The sequence below is a fragment of the Ursus arctos genome, unplaced genomic scaffold, assembly GCF_023065955.2.
Source record: "Ursus arctos isolate Adak ecotype North America unplaced genomic scaffold, UrsArc2.0 scaffold_7, whole genome shotgun sequence".
NCBI lineage: Eukaryota > Metazoa > Chordata > Mammalia > Carnivora > Ursidae > Ursus > Ursus arctos.
Window position 1 is genome coordinate 46,159,136 of NW_026623089.1, and position 27,473 is coordinate 46,186,608.

Sequence of the window (27,473 nt, forward strand, 5' to 3'; positions counted from 1 at the left end):
CTGAGTTTGCAGCAAGTCGTGTCACGCCAGTCAGTCCATCCCACCAGGCAGGGCCCACCTGGCACCCAAGAGCAAGGGGCCTGTCCTAGGGGAGGAGCACCTCAGCCAAGCATGCTGGGTCTTGTTTTGAGGCTGCAGGCATGGAGACAGGGGATCTGACTCGAAGAGCAGTGCCCACATCAACCTCTCTGGCTCAGGCAGGTGGATCTAGAGGGGCAGGCTAGGGTCTAGCTCATGGCTGCCCCATGCCCCTGGGCCATCCTTTTCTCTCACTATGTCCAGGGGACAGTGAGGGTGGTGTTCCCAGGCAGACATCTACTCTGGCGACAAGCCATTCCCTGGGGCCTCTGCCAGGGCCCAGCTGGCTTGATCTCCCACCTCAGTCCTGAATGCTCTCCTTTCTAAACTCCCAACAAAGGAGGTCAGAAAGGGAGTGAGTGGAGAACCCTGGCCAGCAAGGCAAGCTCCAGGCTTCTGGACAGAATGATGTCTGGAAACTCTGCTCCTTCTGGACTCACCCTCTCCCACCACCACCAGCCAAGGGGCCAACGGCCCACCAGGACCACAGCCAGGAGCACCCTCTCAGACCGAAGGGTCCCTGAGGGGGCGTGAGGGGAAGCGCTAGTCTTGTGGCTCTCTGGGTTGTTCCCACCCTCCTCCTCTGGCGTCCAGCCATGAGGCCTACCCCAGGAGTCATGCCCATGCCCTCCTGCCCGTGCCTCTTCTTCAGGACCCGGATGAAGGACCACACTCTTCCTACCTTGTCCTCGGTGGACTGCACCACACCCGCATCTGAAAATCCACACACCTCTTTAGCATCTGGGCCCGGAGCACGGATTTCAGGAACCTCCCTTCTCATTCCTTACAACCCGGGCCTCCATAAATTACCTATGCTCACAGTCTCCTGAGCATAAGTTTCTACTTAAAGTCATATAAATTTTCACTGGCTATTAAAGGCGAGAACCCTGAGCTACAGGCAGAATCATGAGGCAGAAGAAAACAAGCTGGCACCAGGGAAACATTTCCAAAATGTTCCAGAGCTGGCTGACTTTAATTTAGAAAGTTTTTGGCTATTAACATTCAGGTTTAAGGCACATTCCAAATTACAAGAAACCCTGTCACGGGCAGGGAGCTGGCTTTGTTCTCATGGTTTTGCATGGAAGAAGGAACAGATGACTTTCTGGCCTTTCTCTTCTTCTTCTTTCTTTTCTAAGAAAACTCTAAGGAGTGAGTTTGGCAATAACAAAGCTGATGACACATTCTCACCAGACGCAAAGATTATTGTTAAAGGTCTTCCCTTTTACTCCTTACTGAGGACACGGTGCTCCCCCGCCAACCTCTCACCCAAAATGTGTACGCAGCAAAGACTCGTATGCATCTGTCTGGCAAGGACTATTAAAAAAAAAAGATGTCTCCAAATAAAAATTTAAAATTACATGACTAATAGGAAGCCAAGAGTCTCAGCCACAAGCAAAAGAGACTGATTGTGTGAGTCAGGAAATAAAATGTCTGCTTTAGCAGCAAGCGGCCGTGAGGGCTGGGGAGGAAAAGGCGCCCTGAGAGAGGGACCCAGGTCCTACAGCACGAGCGCGTTACACGGAGCAGGAGAGGAGGGCGGAGGTGGGGGATGGGCCAAGGCTCTACTGACGGACGGGCTGCACCGGGACACCCGGGGGACTCTTTTGTGAACTTGTTAGAAACAGATGGACATTCTTTTGACCTTTTCCTGGCATCGCTGTTGCTGGCAGGCGGACAGAAGGGTGAGCCACCAGTCACAGCTCAGTCGTTGCCACCACAGATCTTCAGCAGAATCTTCTGGTAATCCCCCGAAGTGTCTCCCTGGTAGCAGAAACAAGGAAAACATCAGTTAAGGGAGCTGCGGCCAGTTTTGGCCTATCTCCTGATTTTCTTCTGCCCAAGCGCTGCTGCAGGGAGGTGGGCCCCGGCGGGGAGAGTCCCCACCCCTGGTCCCAGTGTGGGACAGGCTCAAGGCGGCCCAAACCTAGCCCGGAGCATGCGGCTCAGCCTCCCCAACCCCCTGCTGGAAAAAAGACAGCTACATTCACCCCAATGATCAAAGTCAGAATTTGAAAAATAGACACGCAAAATTTAGAACAGCTCCCCCAAACCCCTAACTCAGGGTTAACTCATGGCGGCCTTTTCTTGGTGCATCTTCGTTGTGCTGGACCAAGGCTCACATGACGCGGTCCTACACGCGCTCTGGAGTGCGATCTCCTGCGGCCGGAGCGTGGAGTGCACGGCACTGCTACCACCTGGGTGTCCCCGCTCACACCGGCCTCTCCTCCCTGACTCTGTCACACTCCCATTAGAAGTGCAGAACACACTTAGCTAACTTCTTTAAAAAAAATTATTTATTTTAAATGTTAATTTTATTTATTCTTTATTTACGTGGGGCTTGAACTCATAACCCCAAGATCAAGAGTCGCACATTCTACTGACTGAGCCAGCCAGGCGCCCCACGGTTAGCTAACGTCTGACCATGTCCTTCCACCACGTCCTTCCTCGGGGGTGAGGCCTATGGCCTCTTCCAGTAGCCCACGGGTACACGGGAGCCACTTTGTGAATAACTACGAATCGTCTGCTATCAACAGCAGCAGTTTTACAGCCAGAAAGTGGAGATGAGCTGTTCTCGGTGACAGGCCCGACATCAAGTCTGAGGGGGTCTGAAATCAGACGGGCCCGACATCCAGTCCGAGGGGGTCTGAAATCAGAAGCTGGTTGTAGTGACTCTGGTTTCAAGGCTCTCATGCAAGTTCAGAACTTAACGGTCAGAAGGCATTCATTCTGTCAGACTGGCCCCCGCGCACGGCGACAAAAGTGTAGCTAACGCTTCTGAGACACTTAACACGGGTCACACTGTGTGCCTGACAAGGACCGCCTCGTTCAGACTCCCTGAAGTCCTGGGGGCGGGGGGACTACTGTTGTCCCTCTCTTGGGGATGACGGCACTGGGGCTCGGGGAGGGTAAGGAAGCTGCTCATGGTCACACAGTCAGCAAGTGACAAGAGCCAGACTGGACTCCAGGCCGCGTGACCCCAGAGCCCTGGCGCTCAAGTGCTTCCAGGGCTGCCTCTGCCGTGCAGCTGGGTGACAGAAGGACTCATCGCCTCGGGACAGGAGTCCTCACCGACAGGTCACGGACTCACAGGGTGCCCGAGTGCCAAGGTGGGGAGGCCCTGCCTCTTCCCCAATGCCGGTGCTGGGACTCCCCCTCCCTTGCATCTACTGAGCAGCAGGGATGGTGGGTGCTGGGGAGATAGGGCGGGGGCACCAGCAGGGGCAAGACCCAGCCTGCCCTCAGGAGCTTCTAAGAGTCTGGGGGGCGACTGGACAAACCAAGAGAAGTCGAAGAGAGCAAGTACGAAGCCCACAGGCAGGACGCCCGTGCACGGCAGGGGCCAAGGTGGCCACAGTTCCGAGCAGGGAGGTACAGGGGCCAAGGGGAGTGGCCAGGGAGGTCTGCAGGAGCCAGGCCGCTCGCCCCCCAGAGGGCCGTACCGAGATGTCGTGGTACAGCGACTTGCCGTACAGCCGCTTGTACTCCATTCTGATGTCCAGGAGGTCGGTCTCACTGCGAGACACCATGATGCGAATGAGGGTCCGGTCCTTCGTTCCCACTCCCTGAGGAGAGTCCACCAAGGGCATGAGCAACGGGCCTCCTTACTGTCCCACCCTCCCCCCGTGGGCCCTCTGTCCTCTTGGCTGAGGGGTGGCTCTCCTCGTGCCTTCTGCCCTGAGCAAGGTCCCGGTCACGGGGGGGGGGGGGGGCTGAGACAACCCCCCCCATTCCCTGCCCAGACCCCTGCACATGGGAGGCACGTACCCTCATGGCCTTGTTGAGCCTTTCAGCAAAGAAGGCTGGAGTATTCTTGAGACATTTCACTAGAAGAGAGAAACAGAGCATAACTCCATTTGCAGAAAACTCTCGGCCCAAGGGGCCATGGAGAGAACGAGTGCCCTTGTGCGAGGCCACATGGGACACATCCACCTTCCTCTCCTCGTTCTCCTCCAGGCTCAATTATCTGTGATCCTGGCTCCGGCTCTTTGGAAGAGAAACACGCACAGCCCGGACCCCAACCTTGACCTCCTTCCGGGCAACAGTGCTGCTCCGGCGTGCGGGGCAACCTAGGGGCTGTGACCTCCACGGAGGAAGGACGACCGAGTGGCACGAATGTCTCAGGCCACGATCCCTGTGTCCTGGGGGACACACAGGGAAATGGGGAGGATTCGCCATCTGCCCTGGCCAGAAAGCTCCAAGAAAAGCACAGCAAAAGACGGCCAGACTGTGACCTCCCCACAGGGTACGGAGAAGCTGCGAGGCCTGGGCAGGCAGGCAGCCGCAGAGCGGGTCGGGCCCTGCTGCAGAGGGCACGGTCCCCGCAAGAGGCACTCCACGGTTCCGGGAGCGAAGCCAGCTTTCCCGAGCCAGGGCCTGCTCTGCTGTTGCAAGTAAAAAGCTTTCCACGTGTTTCCATCACAAACATCTGACAACTGCCTGCAGGGATGTATTTTTAGAGGAAACTTGGCAGGATGTGAGTCATCTTCCTCCGGGAGGGCAGCTGGCCGCTGTCCCACTGGTGCCCACGCCGCAGCTCCTTCCCCAGAGCGGTGCCTGAAATATACACAGCACCCCCCACCCCGGGCAGTTGGAGGTACAGTACACCGCGAGCCGGGACGCACGCTGCTTTCCCACCATTTCGGCACAGGATTTAGCAATCCTGGATCACGAGTTCCGCAGCCAGAGAAGGGTGAACACCCTGCAAACGGACAACGCACACCAGCCCCAGGTGGGCAGGCGGCAAGGCGGGCCCGGGACGCCTACCCACGGCCAGCATGCCCCGCTCCAGGTCCCCGGACATCTCCCGGCAGATGCTCTTCTCGATGTCTCGGCCTGTCATCCGCTGATACTCGTTGAAAACTAGTGGAAAGAGAGAAGGAACAAGTTACGGACTGAATTCTGTCCCCACAAAGTCCTACGGTGACGTCCTCACCCCCAGTACACCTCAGAATGTAACTATATTTGGACGTACAGCCTTTAAAGAGGTGATTAAATTAGAACGAGGCCCTTAGCGTGGCCCCTAACCCAATCTGACCAGTGGCCTTGTAAGAAGAGATCTGGACACACAGGGAAACACCAGGGATGCACATGGGGGAGAGAATGTTTTAGAACACGGCAAGAAGCCGGCCATCTGCAGGCCAGGAGAGGCCTCGGAAGAAACCCACCCGCTGACACCTTGGTCTGGGACTTCCAGCCCCCAGGACGGTGAGAAAATGAGTATCTGTCACGTAGGTCACTTGGTCTGCGGTGTTTTGTTGTGGCCGCCCGAGCAAACGATCATGGGACACTCCCGGCCTTGCCAGAGCCCACCTCTGCCCTCGGCTTACGGTTCCCCAGGCGGCCCCACTGACCAGGCCCACCCAGCTCTCGAGTCAGGCAGGCTCTTCACCCCACGACGCACGTGCAACCCGCTCCCATCAGCTCATGGCTCACCCGGGTCACACCTTAACTACCCCACCAGCACCCCTCCACACACACCGGCAGAGTTTTCACTCTCTTCTCAAATCCCTTCACTTTCAGTCCATGCCCACATTCCTTCTCCATCATTCCACGTGTCTGTCTTGTCTCTCAGTCGGACTATGAGCTAATGCCCTTCTGGCCCCCACAGCCTCCCCGAGGACAAGCTGAACGGCCACGGCAGCGGCACTCCAGGCTCCTAGTGAGGCAGGTGGCCCAGTGGAGACCCGTGTGCTAACTCTAGCTCTGGCCTTAGCGCGTGCACAGACCAGGGGCCTGGGTGTTCACTCAGGCCCCCACCGTGCTGCTAAGTGTGGCTGTCATTCTCAGTCCTGACCTCCCCCCCAACTCAGGGCCTTTGCACTTGCAGCCCTGTCCTGTTTTTAACTGGAATGTCATGACCTCAGCAAGGACCACCCCAAGCACCATCCCTGACCCCCGCACCACTCCCTATCCCTGTTTCCAACTTTATTGTCTGTCACTAAAGTATTTACCATCTGGCACGGATTTCACTTAATTTTTGTTTACAGCCTGTCTCCCAGAACAAGAATGTGAGCCTCAGGACAGCAGCGGTTCCACATGCTGCACCCTGCGGCTTCCCCACGCCCACTCCGGGACCTGGCACGGGGCAGGAGCCTGGTTTACAGACCCCGAATGAATGAGTATACAATGTATGTTCGTACAGCACAGCGATCAACTGCCATGCTGATTTTTGTACGCCACGCTTTGGAAAGCATCGGATCAGGAGCTCTTGAAGGCTCTCTCAACTCTAAGTTCTCAACTCTAATTTCCACCTTCCGGGGTATAAAGACGGCAGCCAGCAGGAGGCTGCCACTTCTCTCACCTCTTCCTTTGCTTTCCTCCAGAACCAGATGAACGCGGAAACTCCGGAAACCCGCTGATAAGATCTTTTCTATCACCACCAGGGGGCTCTTTTAAGGAAGAGTAAGCCCCAGGCACAGTGGGACTGCCAAGGGTTCCTGCTGGCTGTCTCCCCTTCATATCTTGTCTGCCCTCATCTACCTGGCCCTAAGGAGGCCTGAGACCGCCTTACCTGCCACCAGGTGGGCCCGGCTCCGGGAGCACAGAATTGCGTTGAACTTGGACTCATCTGTTCCCAGGCGGTTCTCCCCAGCTGCATACAGCTCCTGGACAGAGGGGAAGATGGGCATGCAATGTGGGCCTCACCCCAGAGACCGGGCCCAGGTGACCAAGGACAGCCGTGCAGGTCCACTCGGGAAGGAAACAGGAGCAGGGCCCTGGCTGTGCTCCATGCAGCGTGGACTAGACACCATCCACGCATCGTCTCGCCAGGCAACACAGGATTCTGAGGCAGGCTGGTGGGCGGGGCAGGGGGCGAGCGCAGGACAGCCAGGACCAGGAGCACCAAGGCCTGCTGAGGCCGGGACAGGCAAGGGACAGCTTTAATCCCAGTGAGGGAGCAGCAGCACAAGGAGGGGGACAGCAGAACGAGGGCTGGGCTGGTCCTAGCTCTGCTGCCAACTTGCTGGGGGGCTCCAGGGCCCTCCTGCAGCCGCACTTCCTCACCTCTGAAATGCGAAGGTCAGATTAGATTCGGGGTCACAAATTTGAAAGCCCAAAGCGGTTAGCCGGGGAACTTAAATGAGGGAAACAAGCCAGCTGTAAGGCCAGAAGGTGGTGGGGACGGAGGCTGGGCATGCGGAGGGGTGATCGGTCTCAGCACACCGCTGGGCCCTTTAACAGAGGGGCGCGGGCCCACGGTTACCAGAAATCCGGATTTGTTTTTTAAGATTTTATTTATTTATCTGATAGAGAGAGCACAAGGAAGGGGAGCGGGAGAGGGAGAAGCAGGTTCCCCACTGAGCAGGGAGCCCGATGCGGGGCTCGATCCCAGGACCCTGGGACGGTGGCCTGAGCTGAAGGCAGACGCTTAACTGACTGAGCCACTCAGGCGCCTCCAGAAATTCAGATTTCTGTATAAAATTTCCCAATCTTTATAAGTAGTTTCCCTATCTATAAGGGGGAACAATAAATATTACGACAGTACTAGAACAATGACTAGATTACAATTATGGATGTGGGACTGCATGCGGCTGGCACTTTCCCTGTGTTTCCCTGCGTATACCATAAGAATATTTGCAAACAGGCAGAATTTGCACTTGCTTGTTAAATTTTTGCAAGTTTGCGCCCCAAATATTTGCCAATTTTCAACCCCCCACACCAGATGGCTCTTGGATCTCAAGGCACTGATGGCCAGGGGAGGAGGGCAGCCACCAGGGGCTCAGAGATCCCACAGGTCAAGGTAAGGCAGGAACAGGTCCACAACTAAGAAGACAGAGAAGTGGGCACAAAACCTTGAAAGTAAGGCAGCTTCTGCCTCGGTCAGGGAATGCAGGCCCGTCTAGCAGACAGGAAAGCAGGAACAGGAGAATTCCCACTGGGGCAAGGGCCAGGGCTGGGAGCCTGGGGATGCCCAGCCCTGAGTCCAGAAATGGGAGTGCATGTCTCAAGCCAGGGGAGATGTGAAGGCAGACTCTAAAGGAGGGCATCTGGGGTATGGCCGAGACAAGGCTCAACCTCCCTGTGCCTCAGTGTCCCCATCTGGAAAGGAAATGGACCAGATCAGAAGAGCAGCTATCTTCCAGCCCTAAAAAAGGGCCCTCCACAGAGGTCCTCTTCAGCCTGACAGATGGCAGAAATAAGGGGACCACTGGCAGCTCCTGGTAAATGCCAGGCTGGGGGTGGCAGGGGCGACAAAGGGGGAGAGAGGCCTAGCCAGCTCCATCCCACCAGGAAGCTATGGCTCTCTCCAGCCAGAACTGCTGTGGTCCAAGTTCATCAGTGGGAAACCCAAGCTCCTCCAGAGAGGTGACGACCCAACAGAGAGAGGGAATGGGAGAGACCACTGCCTTTTGTCTACAATCACGCCCATCTGGGGACCCAGGCACAATTCTAAGACCGCACAACTAATGTGACAGCTGGTTTCTAGGCTCTGACCTTCAAAAGCCAAACAGGCAAGTGTAATGTCTGCCCGTCTGCAAACACAATGACATATGCAACCGAACACAGGCAGAGGACCAGGTCACATGAAATCCCACACCCATCACAACCTACCAGCTCTTGTCACACTTGATTGTCTCCCAGGTTCACGCCGAGGGGGGATCAGAAGCCTACAGAGGCAGGGGGACACTCAAGGTCTCAGGGGTGATAAGCAGCAGAGCCCACCCGAGACTCACAGCATCTGGAACCCGTTCCTTATCAGTTGCTCTTTCTACCCCAGAGCCCCTCCCTCATGAAGAAGAAAGCGGGGGGCGTGCCCTGACTCCAGGAGCCCAGCTGGGGCACCTGACCATCACACCCACCTGGGCATCTCTCTGGACCAGCGTCATGTCCACATTGGTGCTTTCATCCCGGTTCCCCTGAAAGGAAGCAGGAGGTACGGTCAAGGCCGCTCCCTGCAGTTGCGTACCTTCCCTGTCCCCGTGCCTTTTCCACCTCTCTCTGCTCTGAGCCCTGAGCTCCATCGTGGGTGGGAAGGGTACCTGAGACAGAGAGATGAGGAGCCGCTGGAAGTGCCCCGATGTGTCGCTTCGGATGGCCTCCTCCAGGGTCTTTTTGAATTCTGAAAGGGAGACACAGGGAAGTCTCACCCTGCAGCCACAGTCAGCTGCAGACACCGGCAAGAGAAGGGCCCAGGAGTCCTGGGTGCGATGAGACAGGTGGTCCACACGGCCCTCCAGGGACAAGGGGGCTGTGACCTCCAGGCAGACCTGGCCTCTGTCAGGCTCGGCCCAGACCACACCCAAGAGGTTCTTCCCTCCCCACCCCACCCTTACCTTAGTCACCTGCCCCGTGTGCAAACAGCAGGCAGGGCTGGGTCTTGCATCAAGGCCCCACGTGTTGGGGGGGGCAAGAGATGAGGTGATAAGAAGGCCAAGAAGGTCTGAGAGGCCGTGGGAGAGGGTGTGGCCAAGGCCCAGGAAGCATAGGAGTCTGTGCAGGGCTGAGGCATGGGCGCAAGCCTAACCTGTTTTGTAGGCTCTGCTTAATTCCCGGATGTGCTCATTGCTGCGGGAGGCGAAGATCTCGATTAGGCAGGCTTCATCAGTGCCAGCCCCCTAAGGTGGCAGAGAACACAAACCACAAGCTTGTCACAGCTCCCTCACCGGCACCCAGGGAAGAGAGCAGGTGTCCTCTGCCCCATGGCACAAATCCCAGCAGTAGCGGCCGCCCCGGTGGCCCTGCTGCTGCTGCTGTCCAGGCCTGAGGCAGCCAAGCTCCCCTCCACCGCCCCAGGCCCAGAAAAGTGCCAGATCATGAGCGTGATGTGGTCACGAACAGAGGTCTCACGAAGGACCACGCTCATTCCCCCACCAGGAAACTGAGCATTAGAGAGGTGTGGTGACTTGTCCGAGGCCACACAGTAAATGGTGGGTTGAGATGTAGACCCAGATCTGTTTTATTCCAAGTTCAGCTCATGAACGAGACAAGACACAAGTGAAAAATGGGTATAAAGCATGAGTAGAAGTGTGGAAAGAGGAGAGCCCTGGACTGGACTGTGGGGCACCTGAAGATATCTAGAAGAGGCAGCACTGACGAGGCCGAGAGAGAGGAGCCCATGAGGGGCGGGGGGAAGGTGGAGGACACAGGCAGCTGTCTGGCTGCTAGGCGGGCTTGAAGGTGGGCCTGCTGCTTGTTAGCTGTGTGACCTCAGACACCTTACTTCACCTCTCTGTGCCTCAGGTTCCTTGTGCGTCAAATGGGAGTGCCGCTAACACCTGCCTCCTGCAAAGTCCTGAGGATTACATGTTATGCATGTGAAGCACTTAGAACAGCGCCAGGCCCGTAGGCAGCACAGCAGAGGGGGAGCTATTTTCATAATGAGCACCACTGTTCAAGTCCTCAGAGCTCGCAAAGCGCTTCTGCTCGCCACCATGCTCCGTGTCACCACACGCCACAAGAAAGAGCTCGTCGCACTTGCTCAAGGACACAGAGCTCGTCCGTCAATGACGGGTGACCCCAGCCCTGTGCGGTTTCCTAGACTCCAGAACCGCCACCAGCTCATGAAGCCTGCTGGGGGCAGCAGCTGCACGGGGCAGAGGTCTGGGGCCGCTCCCTGGGTGCTGTCCCCAGCTGCCTGCTGACCCCTCCCTAGAAGACAGCAGGTCTGAGGATCTCAGCAGGGTCCTCTCCCCCCTCCATGCTCCTTACTGAATTCTCTGCCTCTCCTCTTGGCGGCAGGAAGAGTCATTGTGTCTATCCAGCCGCTGAAAAATGACAGATTCCTTTTGGAGCACCCGCTCCATTCACAAGGAGGTGCCCCTTCTCTGGGAGCTGCCCCCACCCCATTCACAGGGTACCTGCTGTGGGTTTTAGGAGCCACGGGACTGTACAGAATGTAGACGACACTCCCTTTGGTCACAAGTGACTGGACAGGGGACAGACAGTAACCCTTAAGTAGGCCAGTCAGTCTGCTTCTATTTGGAATTTGGACTGAGGGACAGCTGGTCTTTTCTTTGGCCCAGTTTCTGAGAGGTGAATGGATCGGGCCCCCAGCAGATGGAAGAATGAGGTGGGCACTCAGGAAGCAGCAGAGACAAGAGAAATCCTGCCTGGGTCCCCGCCCCTTCTCAAGCCAGGCCGTTCACCTTTACCCTCATAATGGATTCTGCACCTGTTTCCCTTAAACCTGTTTCTGTTGTTTGCTAACAGAGTCCTAACGAAGGAGAATGATTCCACCCTCGGCCTCATACCCGTTCCTGGCACCGCGTCACCATCAGCTCTATCACTCAGCTGCCACCGTGCTTTTAGGATGGACAGCCTCAGATGCTCCCTGATGACAAATGACACCTGTTTCGCCTCTTGGGAAAGTCACTGAAGTCACCCTTTCTACAGCACCAACCCGAGAGCGTCCAGGAACCACGCTGACAACAGCAGCTAATGAATGGGTTAAGCCCCACCGTGCAGTCCAGACTGTTCCCTGGCCCGTGTGTCCACGTGAGCAAATGAACACACACACAGACACAAACACGTACATACCTTGATGGCTTCCTTTATCTCATAGACATCGAAGAGGACCGGGGTCTTCATGAGAGCCAAGATTGTCTTCTCAAAGTTTCCTGACAGTTCAGATTTCAGATCTTTGATCAAATCCTGATCAAATATTCAAACAGACAAACAAACCTATTTTGAGAATCCACAGGAGGTGACTAATAGGGACAATATCGCAGACCCGAGGACCAGCAGCATCTCTGTCGGCCAGGGCCTGGCAGAAAAGCCAAATATCAGCCAGTCCAGACCTGCTGAGCTGAAGGCTGCAATTCAGTCAGCTTCCCAGGGGACCCATGGCACATTCAGGCTGAACCCAGGCCTAGAACACCAGTCGATTCAATTCACCCAGTGTTTACCTAAGGTTCAAAAGCTCAGGAGTTCAAAATACATCCCCACGCATGTGTGCAGAACTGCAAGCCTTTTCCTTCAAAGCTCCTCTCCAAGCCCCACCTCCTAGGGTGGTCATGAAGACAGCAGGGATTAGCAGCCTGGGTGCCCAGGAGGAAAAACTGGCCTGGTGGGAACCGAAGGGAAATACTCCGTGAGGCATGGCAGACCCAGGGCTAGAACCCAGATCTCCGGGCGCCTCTCATCAAACCTCAGTACCCTGTGGACTTTTGGATTTTCCCTTCAGAGCACCCTTCTGTTCTAGAAGATGCCATCAGCCGAGAGGCCACTGCTGGGTGGGTAGCAGGAAACGCCTAATGGGCCTTACTGCCCACCCAGAAGATCTAGGCTCTCCTGGCACTAAAGAAAAGCAGGGGTGAGTGGGGCTATGCTGGAGGACAGGCCTCGGTTCAGCGGGAACCAGGCTTCCCTTCCCCCCACCCCCACTCACCTTCCCATAAGCGGTCTTGAAGGACAGGAGGATCTGCTGCCGCTGCTTATTGGAGCGACTCCCCAGGCAGTCAATGATGGCCTGCTCGTCAGTCCCTGTGGGAGGAAGCGGTGGATGTGGGCAGGGCTGGGGTCTCAGGGAAGCTCTGCAGCTGGAAGCTTCCCTGGCCTGGGCCCTCCCGTTCTCCTGGGCATCCCAACTGCACCCCTACATCTACCTCCTCTTCCACCGCCACCGCCGGGACCAGGTTCCCTCCTCCCAGCAACCCTGCACAGAGCCGCCAGGTAACTGCTAGGATCCGAGCCACCTGGGGTCCCTCACCAAAGCCTTTCATAGCTTTCCGCAGGACCTCGGCGTCTCGCAAGGGGTCAAAGCCGGGAGCGTCTGTGATGGTGCCTCGGTTTCCAAACTGCTCGGACAAACGGACTCACGTAAGATGTTGTATCTCCCAGATGCAAGACTTCCCCGCCCCAGACTCTGAAAGTGACCTTCTGACTACAAGTCCGGGAACCTGAAGGAGCCTGCAATCAGTAACTGAGCGAGACTACTGCGGCCATCAGACGTCCTCACGTCTGGTGCTGCGGCTTTGCCTGGCTCCCGTGGCTAGAGCCCGTCTCTAGCCGAGTCCTGCTGATGAAAATCTGCCCTATGCCCAGCTCCTCCAGCACAGGCCCGGGTTCCTGATGGCGGGGCGGGGCTGGGAACCTCACTGCCACAGCACATGGCAGCACGTATTAGGGCCCTCCTAACAGGGTCTGGGTGGTCCACAGAGCACCTCTGTGCACATGGAAAAAGGTGTTCCCTCCAGAAATGCTGGTGTCCGGCCTTTACCTTGGTCCACACCACCTCACTACCTCCTGGACTCTGCTCTTCCTGGCACTGTCCTCTAGGCTCTCTAGTTGCCTGCCAGACTCCTTCCCGACACTGACTGCTGCACTCCCCAGCACACACGTTTTCCTGCCTAAGTGGTCTTCTGGTGGGTTCCTTCTCGGGCTAGTGCACTACAGAGTTAGGAAGAGAAGCTCAGAGAAGAGATAACCGGGAAGGTAGAGGTAAGATGGAGAGCAGGACAGGGGGAGGGGAGTGTGGGGGCAGGGAGGAGAGGGACCCTCCGTCTAATAATAGTCGAGCACATACCACTAGCCCTGTGCTTGGCTGGTTTGGCCCCGTAACCATGGCAATGAATTCTAGGCACGGCAAACACGAAATGCTCTCCAAAATGAGCCGAGAGCAGTTCCCCAGAGGAACTGCCAACAATCTCCCCTAGCCAAAGGAGGTTTTAAAAACCCTCTAAGACCAGTCTGAGAGGCACCTCGGGGGACTGAAGACTAAGCCCCACCGGGCACAAGGCTTGAGGCCGGGGGCCCAGGCAGTTCCTACAAAGCACAGAGCCCTGGCAGTGAATGACACAGGAGGAATGAGGAGTACCCTGGGACGTTCGGATCCAACTTGTGCGTGGGACATCTAACCAGACTGCGAGAGACAGGGCAGCTCCCTGAGGTCTTTAGAATACAAACCAGGAGCGGGGTGTGTGAGAGAAAGCAACACTCTTTTAAAACAAGAAGTTACAGATGGAGGACAGAGCCCTTCTCCATCCGCTGCATCCTCCCTGGCCTTGCTGGCAGAGGACACTGGGCCACGAGGCTCAGGCTTTTGGCACCCAAGCCTGGACAAAGGGCAGCACAGGGTGGGCACTCACCTGGGCTGGAGGCACAGCAGGGGTGACGGTCCCGGACCCCAGGTATCCTGGGTAGCTTGGCACTGGCTGCTGCTGTTGCCCAGGAGGCGGCATGGGCGGCTGGCCGGGGTAGGTCATGGGCGGCTGGCCGGGGTAGGGCCCCGGGGGCTGCTGGCCAGGGGGTGGCATGGGCTGGCCCGGCACAGGGGCCCCTGGGTATGGCGGATATGAAGGCATCCCGGAGGGTGGGTTTCCTCCAGGGGGTGGATACATTCCATATGGAGGAACAGGCTGCTGGGCGGAAGGGGGCTGCCCAAAACCCCCAGGGGGGATGGGAGGGTAACCACCCCCAGGGGCCCCTGGGTACAGGTTTGGCACGTTGGCTCCTCCGAATGTCCCGGACATGTTGGACGCCTGAAAGTCCACAAAGCAGGCCTAAGATGAACAGCCCCCCGAGGAGCACGGCCACACCCTGTCCGTCAGTCCTTCCCTGACCTGAGCCCTGAGCACTCAAAGCTCAGAGTCCGAGCACCCCTGGCTTCTCAGGGAGGCCCAGCCTGACCACCCGACTTGAAACTACTGTCCCCATTCCCTCTCCCTGTACCCCTGAGCTCTCTATCTGCTCCTATGCCCAAGGCACCCATATTTGCTCTAACGCCACATGGTTTACTTATGGCGACTGTCTTCCCAGGAGCTTCGGGGCTGAGATTTCTGTTTGTGGTGTCCACGTATCCCCGGTGCCTAGAACAAGCCTGGCACAAATGGGACTGCATACTGGCCGCATGGCTGACACCGAGCAAGCGTGTGTTTTTAGATTATAAAAGATATTCTTTTACAAGCCAATTAACAAATAAAAGGAGCATGTCTGCCTACGCTCCCAGGCGCGAGCGGAACAGTCATCCGCACGTACACACACACACACACACATATGCTCACCTCCCTCCTGACCCTTTGCTGCACTCACACAAAAGGTGCTCAGTACTATTCTATGAAGGCACCGCCCCATCCAATCAGAGCTGAAAGGAACCTGAAAGGCCAGGCAACCCGATGCACGCCCCTTCCCCTCATTTTACAGATGGGAAATCGAGATGCAGAGGACCGTGAGCAGACAAAGCCCCGACGAAAACCCTTCGTTCTAAGATGCAACCCAGTACTCGGTGCCCACAGGTAGGCATGCACACAGACACCTCTGAACCCACTCAAGCCAGCAGCCCTTGTCCCTCTGGCCATGCAGATGTGACCCCCAGGGGCAGCCCCAGCAGGAGGGCTGGACTCACCATTCCCGAGAGGTAGTCCTGGTTGAACTGCCCTGCGTAGTTGGCCATGTTATCCAGCCCGATGGGGGGCATGTTGGGCGGGGGGTAGCCAGCACCTCCCCAGGCACCGCCACCTGAAAGCAACACTAAGCCCTTTAGCACCTGCCGGCACTCCCAACAGGGAAAGGCAGGGCATGAAGCTCTCCGGTGGTCAGGAGGGGGGGCCCAAGCAGGGCCTTGCGGACAGCACTACAGACCCCACAGAAAACACTCAGGCAAGAAAGCTGAGCCCAATCCCGTTGCCAGAGGAAGAGAAAAGAGGGAACATCCTCCTCCTTTCAGGGAGGAAGGTGGGGATCAGCAAACATTCCCAAGACCTCTATGGGATTAAGGAGGTAGGAGGACCAAGGACCGAACTGCCCTCCTGGGCTCACCATCATGGAATGGGAATACAGACATAAAAACAGGTCACTCGGGGACACTGTGCTCAGCCCACGACAGCAGTGAGCTCAGAGAGCACCGAGAACCCACATTGAGGGAAAGCATGGCAGGGAAGGGTGGGTGTCCTGCTGACTGGTTGTCTGCAATCACAAGTCTGTGAAGGGAGGGAGAGCAGGATGACAGGGTGAAAGGAGACAGCGCTGGGTCGTGCAACACAGACACCTGTCCCTACTGGGGGGCGCGGTTGGGGAATAGCAGTGAAAAGCCCCAGCTCTGAACCCAGAGGGACCAGGTGTGTGCCCTGGGGCGAGGCACTCAGCTCCTCTAGCTCGGCTTCCTCAGCCGACATGGGGATGATAACGAGTTTGCCTCTAACGGCCTGGGTGAGGACGAAGACCTGACGCCTGTGTGGGGGCTCCCATGCTGTAGCTAGCATCGCTGTGTGCGCCGCTGGCCTGAGATGCCTTCCTGACCAGGGCAGTGATCAGACCCCGAGGGCCTCGAGGTTAGCTTTTCCGATCCAGGGCTCCGGGACACTGAGGCTGGAGCCTGCCAGGAATCCCCAGCTCGCTCCCTCTCTGCTGCTCAGTGTGGTGGAGGTGGCGGTGGTAGGACACAACGGCAGGATCCCTACTGCAGAGAGGGCCAACCATGAGGCCAGCGCTGGCACACCTGCGCCGGGCCTCGTTCAGAGGGAAATGGCCCCACTCAACCCGCTACGCCACAGGACGGTGGCCGAGACCTGTTCTCCACATGTTCTCCACCTGCGGAATGGCAGGGTGGGCACGGATGGCCTGCAGGGTCATGGGGGTTCAGACTCAAGGACCTCTGCTCTGGGGAGATGAATGCGCTCGCGGGTCTTGTGGGGCAAGGGGCGGCACTGCTCAGGCAACCTCCGGATGACCAGCCTGGAATGATCCTCTCGTCTCCTCCCCTACCCTGGGGACCCAGTCTCATTTCAGGAATCTGGGAGGGCCCGGACCAGAAGAGTGGATGTCTAAGGGTGAAGAGATGTGTTGTCGCAGGGGCGGGGGTGGTGGTGGTGCGGGTTCTGCTGGCCTGGCCGAGGGTGCAGCCCCAGTGCTATCAGCCCACAGCTCTGGCAGCTGCAGCAGGAACATCTGACCCTCAGCCACTGCCCCCACTTCCTCCCCTGGCAGGGGCGCCCAGCTGCTGAGCGCAGGGTAGGGCAATCATCACTGAACAGTGCTTCTGTTTGGTGCCAGGGCTTTACCTGGCGATTTCACTAGTCTCAGGGACAACCCAGTGAAGGAGAGATATGTGAAACCATTTGCAAAGGAGAAAACAGAGTCCCAGAAAAAGAAGGCATTTGCCTGCTGCTGTCAGCTAACAAAGAAAGAAACTGCATGCTGGCCTCATCCTGGCTTTCCAGAAGGGCTTCAAATCCAGGCCTTTCCGCTTCCTGGCTGCACCCTTGGGGTAGAGAGGAGGTGACTGGAAAGCACTGTTACTCCCTCCCTGTCCGCTCCTGGTCACTGAGCAGAAAGGGCATTCCCTCCCCTGCCCGCTCCAGACCTTCTTACCTGGTGCAGCTGGGGGATAGCCGCCTGCGGGCGGGGGGTAACCTGGGTAGCTCATGGTTTAATCTGAAAGGCAAGAGGAAAGCAAGCGTGCTCAGGCTCTGCCGGGAGCTCCCACCAGCTTCGCCGAGCACAGCAACAGCCACAGGCCAGGTCCCTGCAGAAGGAGAGGCTGCATCAGGCCTGTCTTGGGTCAACCCAATTTACCTTCCACCTGCTAAGTCCCCCGCTAGAAACGGTGGCCAGGGGCAGACCCATGCCCGTGCCCACATGCAGCCATGCAGGGCTCACCACACACCAGGGGCTGCGTTTCCGTAGACCCCTTTCCCACACGCTTCACTCCCACCTCTGCTGACATGGGACACTGCGTGTTTGAAGCTGTTCTCTAACCTCAGAGGCGAGCGCGCACTGCCTCGTTCTCAGGGGCCTGGGTCTATTTGTCTTTATTTTCCGGTGTCTTCATCACCATCCAGCCAGAGGCCCCGTCCCCTGTGCCCAGCCTATAGAGACCCCGAGCTATCCACAGTGACCTCCAACACGGATTTGCCCCAAGCTACAGTTTTCATTCTCCAACCGCTGGCTCATCAGGCATGGGAGTGTGGCATGAAATCCTCAGTCCTAGAGACAAGAGACCTCAGGAGGGCCTCATGTGATCCAGGATCTGGAATGAGGGCAAGTGAGACAGCTGGAGCTCAGAAAGGGGAAGTGACTTGCAGATCACCAGCAGGGAAGGAGAAAGGCCTGGACCTAGGGCTCTTGCCTGTTGGTGCGGGGTGGGACAGCTGCTCTCACAAAGTCCCTCTGCAGACAGATCCTTCTGCCTGGCCCCACGCCAGTTACACTGCCCAGGAGGGACACAGATCTGCTGCGACCCGAGCCACACACACTGTGGTGCAACCTACTTCCTCTCACTCGCCAGTGGCTGCTGCAGTCACAGAGGCGTCCAGTGACTGGTAAGGGTGTCAGGGGACCTGCAGGCCCCCTCAACCATCACACCTGCTGACCCAGGAGACTGGCTCCCCCCTTGCACGTCGGGCGCCAGTCGAGCTGTTAAAGTGCAGTGTGTGCATCCAAACCGCCCGAAGGGCTTGCTGAGCACACGGAGCTGGGCTCCGCGGCAGTGAGTCCGCAGAACCAGAACCTGCATTTCTAACTAACTCCCAAGTGACGCTGCTGCTGCGGGGACCCCACCTGGAGAAGCACCGCTCTAGACGCCATCGTTCACCTACAGGATTCTAGCTGCCCTTCACAGCTACGTTGGAGATCTGCGCGTGGTGTTTGCAAGGAGGCTGAAGGGCTTGCTTCGGTGCCACTTGTCCCCGCGGGGCCCACAGGCATGATGGGCATGGGGATGTATTTTGGTCAGTGCGTCCAGAGGTGACTGTAGGCAGAGCAGTGAAAGGCCAGATGATAGCCTAGTGACCCTGGAGAGAGCGAAGACTGGCCACCTGCAGCGTGGGCCAAAGACCATGGTGAGGCCCTCGGTCTGACTCCTTTCCCTGTGGCTGGCTGAGCTGTCGGCCCAAAGCCCTCCCAGACCCTGCCCTCGGCCTGACCCTCCTGCCGGAATCCTCAGGCCCTGCTGATGAGGAGGGCCTGAAAATCTGACTGACTGGATGGGCCAGGAACCTCACGCTGGGAGGAAGACGAAGAGCCCTGCACGAGGCCAGCATGAGCGGTGGTCGTGTCCCTGACACCCTTCTCCTCTGGAGACCACATTTAAGCAGAAGCTTTGGGCACCAAAGACCCCTCGCCACCCTCCCCCTCTCATCCCAGAGGAATGAGACCAAAAGGCCCCATCCACAGCCAGAAGAGAGAAAAAAAACCCAAAAGCTGGATACAACCCTGTTCCATCATCAAAACTAATCTCAGCCAGACCAGAGATTTAAATATAAGAAGTGGTCCCGAACCGCAAAGACATGAAACTGAAGTTCTGCACAATAAGAAACAAATAAGGAAAACAACAGTAAGACAGGAAAAATAAACGTAAGAAAAATATTTTGCAATTAAAAAAAAAACAACAAAAACAAAACCCAAAAAACAAAACCCAGTGACCAGTAGAGAAACTCCAATGATGCAAGCCGTCAATTACATAAAAGGAACGGAATTTACCCATGCTAAGATGCTAGAATCGCCAATTACAAACACAGAGATGTCAACATGTCAAATCACCCGCTCTGAACCAGAAACTCACCTCTGGAAGTGTATTTCCCAGGCACGCTTAGGCCTGCGTGAAGCGACAGGGACGGGGACTGTAGCGGGGCCGTTCTGCGCTAACAAGCCCTAACGACCCACCCATAGCAGGCTGGTGAGCGGGTCCGTACAATGAATACTCCGGAGCTATTTTCACAATCAGCCATGGCTGTGTACGGGCGTACGGAATTCTTGATCAAGGTGCACACGGTGCACACGGTGTGCTTACTAAGCTAACATTTCTTTAAAAATAGAAGATGCAAACAGACTCGCTGGTACATATAATATATATACACAGACACACACCATCCCCGGAATGATAAACAAGAAACTTGGTGACACTGATTGCCTTTGGAAGGGAAAACTGGGGACAGACATGAAGCTCACTGTTTATATTTGCATTCTTTGGCCACATGCATGTACTGCCTGTTAAAAAAAACAACTTTAAAAAAGGCCCAATTCAAGGTGGCGATTTCTGAGCTCACTGGAAGGCCATGGCTGTGCTTCCAACATTTGAACACCTCACACAGGCTCTATTCAGCCCCAGGCAGCCCGGCTCAGAGCCTGGGGTTAGCAGTGCTATGTAAACGCACCACGGGACCCAGACCTGGAGGGTCCGCTAGTGAGTCCCCGCCCGGAGCAGGAGCACAGGGAGGCCTCGGGCTGCTCCCAGGGTGATGGCACGGCATTCCCGGGAGGGCTTCGCGGACTTCCAGCAAGAGTCAAAAGCTCTCCTTTGGCAGCAAGCCAGGTCTAATCCCATGTCGGAGCAGCAGGCCTTCAACCCTGGGTCTTCCCCTCCCCTGAAAAGACCACTTCCAGTCTGGGCCTCCCCTGAGAGCAGCCTCACCTCCCCACCATCTCCTGTGTGCAGTACCGTTCCCTTCTCTGTCTCGGAGCTCTGTTCAGAATCCAAGGCCCCAGCTGTGGTCCCCGAAGAGCACAGGGCAGGGCCGGACCACCAGCTCCCTCCTCCCCGGGTTGGGACACAGAGTGTTCTGGACAAGGAGCCCTGATGTGGGTCCTGTCCAACTCCTCCCTCGAGTTCTGCCTGCTGCTCAGCCTGCTGAGGTGTCCGGACATTCCAGCATCAAACATCTTAGTCCTCAGCTCTGTTTGGTAAGCATGACATTTGGTTTCTTCCAAGCAACTGGTAGGAAAAGGGCCAAGGACAACACTCCTGAACTGTCACTGCCGACCACGCCCCAGCCCGACAGCAGCAGCTGCACGTGCAGCCACGCAGCCGGCACCCCGGCCCCTAACTCTACCACAACGACGCCACACACGTTTCCCCATCAACTTCACGCCAGTTTAAAGAGGACCTGCGTCAAATGAGGATTTGAACATATGGCTCGTGCCTAGAGCTCTCCCCCCCCCCCCCGCCCCGTTTACCTGCCTAATAATCCCCAGGAGAAAAGCCACGCAGCTGGATGACCTGGGGTGCCCTTGGGTGCACCATCCCTGCCCCCAGTGCCTACCCAACTGGGAGGCTGTGGGGATTCAGCTCTTCGACTCACAATGCCTACCTGCTTTCCCTCTTCTCAACATTAAGAAATCTGCTCATCATCGTCTTCGGGTAACTCTGGCCACCAGCAGGGCACGCTATACCAGTTGAAGTTGTTCTGGGCTCCATCCCCGCTCGGAGCAGGGCTTCTAGGTGGTCCGAACCTTGCTTTCCCCTCCCCCTTACCTGTCCAGCACTCGCTCTCCACCACAGAGGAGAACACAGTGAGTTACAATCCAGCAGATCTGTTCTCTCTTTGGTGCCCACAGGTATCATCACACCTGCCACACAGACCAAGCCTCTCGTCCTCCTATCCTTCCACAGTTCTGGCAGGCCGGGGTATATCCCCCAGTCTGCGGTGGCTCTGGTCAGGACACGGCCACGCGGACTCACCGGAGAGAGCGTATTCTGCATGGCAGGTAGCCGGCCTCTTTAGGGATTGCGCCAATTCTTAGAAACCAACTCTGGGGCACTTCCAGCCTCCAGGCCTGCCACTTTTGGGCTTTTGGGGCACAAAGACCACCCTTACTTTCCCACTGGGTCCATCCGCCTGCCGCTAGGCACTCGATTTCATCCAGCTGTGGCCCTCTCTGGCTTCTCAAACTTCAGTCTGCAAAACAGTCACCTGTGGGACTTGTTAAAGCTCAGATTGCTCGGTCCCCTTCCCCACAGTCTCGGAATCAGCAGGTTTGGGACAGGCCCCTAAATCTGCATTTCCCACACACGTCCTGTGTTGTGGTGCTGATGCTGCTTGACTACGGACCACACTTTGGGTGGCACTGCTCCATCACGCATCAGAATCATCTGGACAGCTCGTTGAAAATGCCTATGCCTTGGCCCCGGTCATTCTGGGCCCTTCAGCCTGGGCTGGGCCAAGGACTCTGAAATCGAAACAAGCACCCCATCCCCACCCCCAGAGATTCTGATGTAACTCGTTCTGTGCTCCACACTCCAGGAAACACTCCTTCCTGGCAGGTACTGGGACACATTCTAGCTTCTACTATCCAGCCTTTATTCCCAGTCGTCGGCTCTGAGGACAAGCACCAAGACCTGGGCATCCCGGGATCCCATGAGAACCCAGCCTCAGAGGGCCAGGGAAATTTTGAAAGTATATGGCCACTACGTGGGGGACTTCTCAAGGACTGTAAGAGGGCCTGTTTCTCCAAGCTGTGTATACATTTGCAAGTATACTGTTAAATTTCAAGGGTTCCGCAAGGGCAGTAGCCAGAGTCCTTGAACACAGGAATTTAGAAATGCTGTGTTGGCAGAAGAGACAGAATCATCCAGAACAAGAAGAACCTTACTCCTCCCACTCACTCATCTCCCTGCCATAACGGAGAGCCTTGTCATTTCCCCACCTCAACAGTGGGAGATGGAGACGGGGGCCTCCAGGAAGGCTGGGTTCTGCACACCTCCTGGAGTCTAGCCTGACTTCCAGCACGTGAAAGGGAAAGGAGGGGTGAGTGGTGGCAGTGTTATGGCACAAGGATACAGAAGCGTCCTCCCCAGAAGGCCGGCGTGGGACCCAGCCAGGGACAGAGTGTGCAGCAGGCTGAGGCTGAGGCCTGGAAGCATCATCTCTGAGACCTCCCGCCCCTCTGTGCCCGGCAGCAAACCAAGCAGGCCCAGGACTGGAGTGGAGGCTGTTGTGGGATGACCCCTCCACTGGCCTTCCCCAGCCTGGTGGCTGGAGGATTCATTTGTGTATTCATCTTTTAATATTAAATCCTCAATCTGTTTTGATACAAGAATTTAAAATATAGAATTTAAGTCATACAGCTCAGATGATTCTCTGCTGATACATTTTTAAAAATGAAAAGAAGACAAGCCACCAACTGGGAGAAAAAGTTTACAAAAGACACATCTGATCAAGAACTGTTATCCAAAATATAGAAAAGAACTCTTAAAAACTTAACAGTAAGAAAACAATCTGATTTAAAAAATGGGCAAGAGACCTGGACATGTCCCCGAAGAAGACACACAGATGGCTTCTGAGCACACGGAGAGATGTTCGCCATCAGACCTCATTAGGGCGTTGTAAATCAAACAACGGGATACCACCGCACGCTTATCAGAACGCCCGAAGTCCCAACCAGAGACAACACCAAACGCTGGCAAGGATGTGGAGCAACCGGAACTCTCACTCGCTGCTGATGGGAGTGCAGAATGGCACAGAACAGACTCTCCGGAAGACAGTCCGGCGGTTTCTTACAAAACTAAACACATCCTGGCCCTATGATCCAGCAGTCCGTGGTATTAAACCCCAGTGAACTGAAAACTTGTCCACGCAAAAACCTGCACACAGACGTGTAAAGCACCTTTGTTCATAATGGTCAAAATTTGAAAGCAACCCAGAAGTCCTAAGTAGGTGAATGGATAAATGCCCAGATGATGAAATATTATTCAGTGTTAGAAAGAAGTGTGCTATCAGTGCATGGAAAGACACGCAGGGAGCTTAAGTGCAAATGAGAAAAGGCTACATACTGCATGATTCCAACTCTCCACAGTCTGGAAAAGGTAAAACTCATCAGTGGTAAAAAGGTCAGTGGTTTCCAGGAATTACGGCGGAGGGAAGGATGACGAGGCAAAGCACGGAGGACTTTTTTAGGCCAGTGAAACTATTCTGCATGATATTAAAATGGTGCCTACATTAGTCAAAACCCATGGAACATACAACAGCAGAGGTGAACCTTAAGGTAAACTATGGACTCTGGATCTGTCCATGTAGATTCACCAGTTGCAACAGCGAAACCCTCCGGCAGGGGTGTTGATAATGGATACTGATGGCGTTGATAGTAATGGACTTCCCACTCCGTTCTGCTGTGACCCTAAAACTGCTCTAAAAAACAAATTACATTTAAAACTGAAAATAAAAAAATAGAATAAAAGAATAAAACAAAAAGATTAGAACACACTGTAGGGAAATTAAAATATAACCAGAAAAGCACAAAGTGAAAACCCAAGGTCTAATTCTCTCCCCAAAGGTCGCCACTGAGCAGTTTCTAATGTGTAATCAAGATGCCCCCCAAACACACACATAAATCCATGTGCATGTGTGTATATATGGTTTATGTTTGTCATATGTGTATACAACTGTTTTAAAGCAAGAGATGTATTTGCTTATCTGCAAACTCTCCTTGCTCCAGCACCAGGCCAGGTTTGGGCACACTCAGGTGTGATTAATGGTACACATTCCTACCTGGCATTGCTCCTGGCACTGTTCGGGGAGATGAAGAGTTAGCCCGCCCTCAGCCAGTCTGAGCAGCTCCTGGCCCCCATACACAGCCCTGGGAGCGGTGGGCATTCCTTCCCGGGTCACGGGGCTGGACAAAAGCAGGCAATGACCCAGACAGGATGCGAATGAGGCCCAAAGCAAGACAGAAACGTCTACCTAAAGTAATCCACTTCCTTGGGGCACTGGGTGGCTGAGCTGGTTACACGTCCAACCCTTGATTTCAGCTCAGGTCATGATCTCAGGGTCATGAGATGGAACCCCGCGTCCGGCTCCATGCTATGCACAGAGCCTGCTTAAGATTCTCTCTCCCTCTGCCCGCCCCCACTCGCGCACGTTTTCTCTCCCTCACTCTCTTTCTCAAAAAGAAAAAAAAAAAAAGTAATCCCCTTCTAAGAATCTCCTATGGAAAAGGATCCCAACCAATGACCCGGAGTCGGGTCCAATCTCCCTAGACCTTGCTATCCCAGTGTGAAGGGGGGATGGGAGGGGGCCTTCCCCTCTCAGGGCTCGTCCTTGCTTTTGCATTTTAGGACTCTGAAAGGGGACACCTCTTGAGGTTTTTACCCCAGTCCCAGGTGGACAGACTCCCAAAATGTTCCCATTGGAAAGGACCTTGAAGGTTGTCTAATTTCCAACCCCCTTTGTTTTGCAGCTAAAATACACCAGGGACACTGTTTTCTCAAGCCACACACACACTAGGGAGAGTGTCCATGGAAGAACTCTGCTCGCCACCTGCTTTCTCCTAACAGAGCCACGCTGCGAAACCACCTGAGCTAGGCTGGCTTGTCTGGTGGTCCCAGCCAGTCCCACCACAGGTGACCTACTGTAAGACCCCTCCTCCCAGGGCAGAAGTAAGTGCAGTAAATAGGCTTTGAACCAGGGTTTGCCGAGGCCATTCCTCATGGCCAGGAGGTGCCAGAGATCCTCAGGTGTGTAGGCTCACACCTCCTCCCTCTCCCCACACCTACAGGGGAGGAGGGAAGCCAGGCACAGCCACGGCTCTGCCACATACGGTCACTCGAGCTGGCTCAGCAACAACCTGGACCCCCATCCCCAACTCAGGCTTGGCAAGCAGAAACAGGCAGCCTGATGTACAGCTCAACGCCTCCTGAACTGTGTTCTCCGACACCAGCTTAACATCTTGCAAGCTGAGAATGTAGAGGGATGCAATTTAAAAGGAGACGGAGATTAGTCGTCCAAAAACTTTGGAAAATGCTGCCTACTACGTCCCCTCCCCCAAAGGGTCAATTCATAACAGCATGGTAAAGGCTCTGAGAAGTCCTGTAACAAAGGAGCCTGCTTAACTTTATCCCCAAATTTCTCCAGCTTATTAGGCAATCGTAAACAACAGTTAACATTTATTTAATACTATAATGTGTGTTTGGCACTTTGTTCAGTGCTTTACCTGGAATTCAACTTTATAACAACTCTACAAAACAAACACTGAGATTATGATCCCCTATTAGAGATAAGGAAACTGAGGTATGGAGAGATTATGGAACTCACCCAAGGTTACAGGTAGTGAATGACTGAGCCAAGATTCACACCCAGGCAGCCAGGCTCCAAAGCCCAGGACTTTGACCTCCATGCTATACTCTACTTCCTGGACCTCACTGGCCCCAGAAACTAGTATCTCAGAAACTGAAAAACACTGGCTGATGGAATAGCCTGCGATTAGGAATCAGGACATCAGGCCTCACTGTGACCCCAGGTACATCATCAAAGGCAGGATAGGGTGGTGGGAAGAACAAGAACTCTGAAGCCAGACCACATAGGTTCAAATCCCGGCCCTGCTCTCTACTAGGTGTGTGACCTTGGGCAGGTTACCTAACCTTTCTGGGCCTCAGTTTTCCACATGTGTAAAATGGGGATAATTAATAGTTTACTAACAAATATGTTCTCCTAATATCACTTAACCTTTCATGATCTCCGTTTCTCCAGTATAAAATAGCAAACAGGACTAGAGGGCCATCTGATAACACTCGGGATGACAACGTGGGGGCAGTGCGGGGAGAGGATGTGGAGTCTGGTGGGGTAACACCAGAGGTGGGGGCAGAGGATGTGACGAGTGGAATCCAGCCCACCAGTTCCTTCTCCCACACCAAGCCCGGCCCTGGAGCAGCAGGTCCTGGGAGTGGCTATGTTGGATGTTCCCAGCTCCCCAAGGGGGAATCCACCAACAGGAAACGGGCACAGTTTTCTTTCTTTCCCTTCTGCGTGCCTGGGCGCCCGGGGGCCTGGTCCAAGCCCCAGGAATGGTAGGGGCCAGGGAAGCAGAGGCAAGAAGCGGATGGGGCAGGGGGAGATCGGGAGCGGGGAGAGAAGCACCTCTGGAAAGGCCTCTTGGAGAAGCCACTGCCTGCGAGGAGGGACCTGGGGAAGCAGCCCCCGAGTCCCTGCACAAAGCTCCAGCCTGCAGGCACCCAGGCACCTGCTGTCAGTACTTCTACCTGGGCCCCCCACCCAGACAGAAATCATGTTCTCTCCTCTCAGCTGCCTTTCTAGACTGGCTCCTTGGCGTTGAGAAGGGGAGGAGTGAGGCAGGAGCGACCGCTTTCACACACCAGTCTGTGCTCGTGGGTCTCCCTCCCACCCCTCCACAGCACAGCTCTCCACAGCCACAAAACTGGCTCCTTCCTGTTCACGGGACGGTTCGCTCTGACACCACACCAAACAGGCTTCCGGAACAGCCGACCCTTAGTCAAAGGTCAATCCCAATTTGGGATTTCTGAGCCATGGAAAATGAAGGCGAACCCATACATGGGGCCAACATCAGCTCACACCCAAGCCCAGAATGTGATGAGGCCTTAGGCCGCAGTCCTTGCAGATGTCAGGGTTCTTGTGACAGACACAGTGGCAGTGACAAGTCCAAGTTGTGGTCAGGCCCTAAGGAAACACCCCCCACCCCAAAAAGGGAAATTGTGGGTTGTGTTTCCAAGTGCAGTGCAGGCCAAGGAGAGACAGGTCTGTGTCTGTGTTTCACCACTTCTGCCCGGGCGGGGGGGGGGGTGCTGCTCCCAGTGACACCACCTGCGCGAGGGGCTTCTCCCAGACGGCCCGAGAAGCCAAGTACGAGGGGCTGGCACATGCCAGCGGTGCCTGAGCCCTCCTGGCCACTCCCTTAGCTCTCAAGTCCCTCCCTTTCCCACCAAGTGCAGTGCAAGTGCCCCTTCTCCAGTATCACCTGGGTCCCCCGGGGGTGCAGCATATCCACGCCCC

General features: G+C 55.7%; 1 protein-coding gene across 6 annotated transcripts in view; it reads right to left on the minus strand.

The window, feature by feature from the left end:
• Nucleotides 1-1,017: 1,017 nt before the first annotated feature.
• The window catches only part of ANXA11 (annexin A11), a 40,911-nt gene continuing 14,455 nt past the window's right edge, over nucleotides 1,018-27,473 (minus strand). For 3 of the 6 annotated variants that reach the window (XM_026504555.4, XM_057308359.1, XM_048218925.2), the window contains exons 2-15: nucleotides 17,326-17,388; nucleotides 15,362-15,474; nucleotides 14,106-14,498; nucleotides 12,728-12,815; nucleotides 12,407-12,501; nucleotides 11,557-11,670; nucleotides 9,545-9,635; nucleotides 9,060-9,139; nucleotides 8,880-8,936; nucleotides 6,590-6,683; nucleotides 4,843-4,938; nucleotides 3,844-3,902; nucleotides 3,519-3,641; nucleotides 1,018-1,839 (exon numbers count right to left, since the gene is read on the minus strand). In XM_026504555.4, the coding sequence (XP_026360340.1) occupies nucleotides 1,780-1,839; nucleotides 3,519-3,641; nucleotides 3,844-3,902; nucleotides 4,843-4,938; nucleotides 6,590-6,683; nucleotides 8,880-8,936; nucleotides 9,060-9,139; nucleotides 9,545-9,635; nucleotides 11,557-11,670; nucleotides 12,407-12,501; nucleotides 12,728-12,815; nucleotides 14,106-14,498; nucleotides 15,362-15,474; nucleotides 17,326-17,380 (1,518 nt within the window). In that variant the 5' untranslated portion in view covers nucleotides 17,381-17,388 and the 3' untranslated portion in view covers nucleotides 1,018-1,779. Of the gene's footprint in view, nucleotides 3,642-3,843; nucleotides 3,903-4,842; nucleotides 4,939-6,589; nucleotides 6,684-8,879; nucleotides 8,937-9,059; nucleotides 9,140-9,544; nucleotides 9,636-11,556; nucleotides 11,671-12,406; nucleotides 12,502-12,727; nucleotides 12,816-14,105; nucleotides 14,499-15,361; nucleotides 15,475-17,325; nucleotides 17,389-27,473 lie in introns of all 6 variants that reach the window. The other 3 variants (XM_057308355.1, XM_057308358.1, XM_057308356.1) reach the window with 1 other exon arrangement.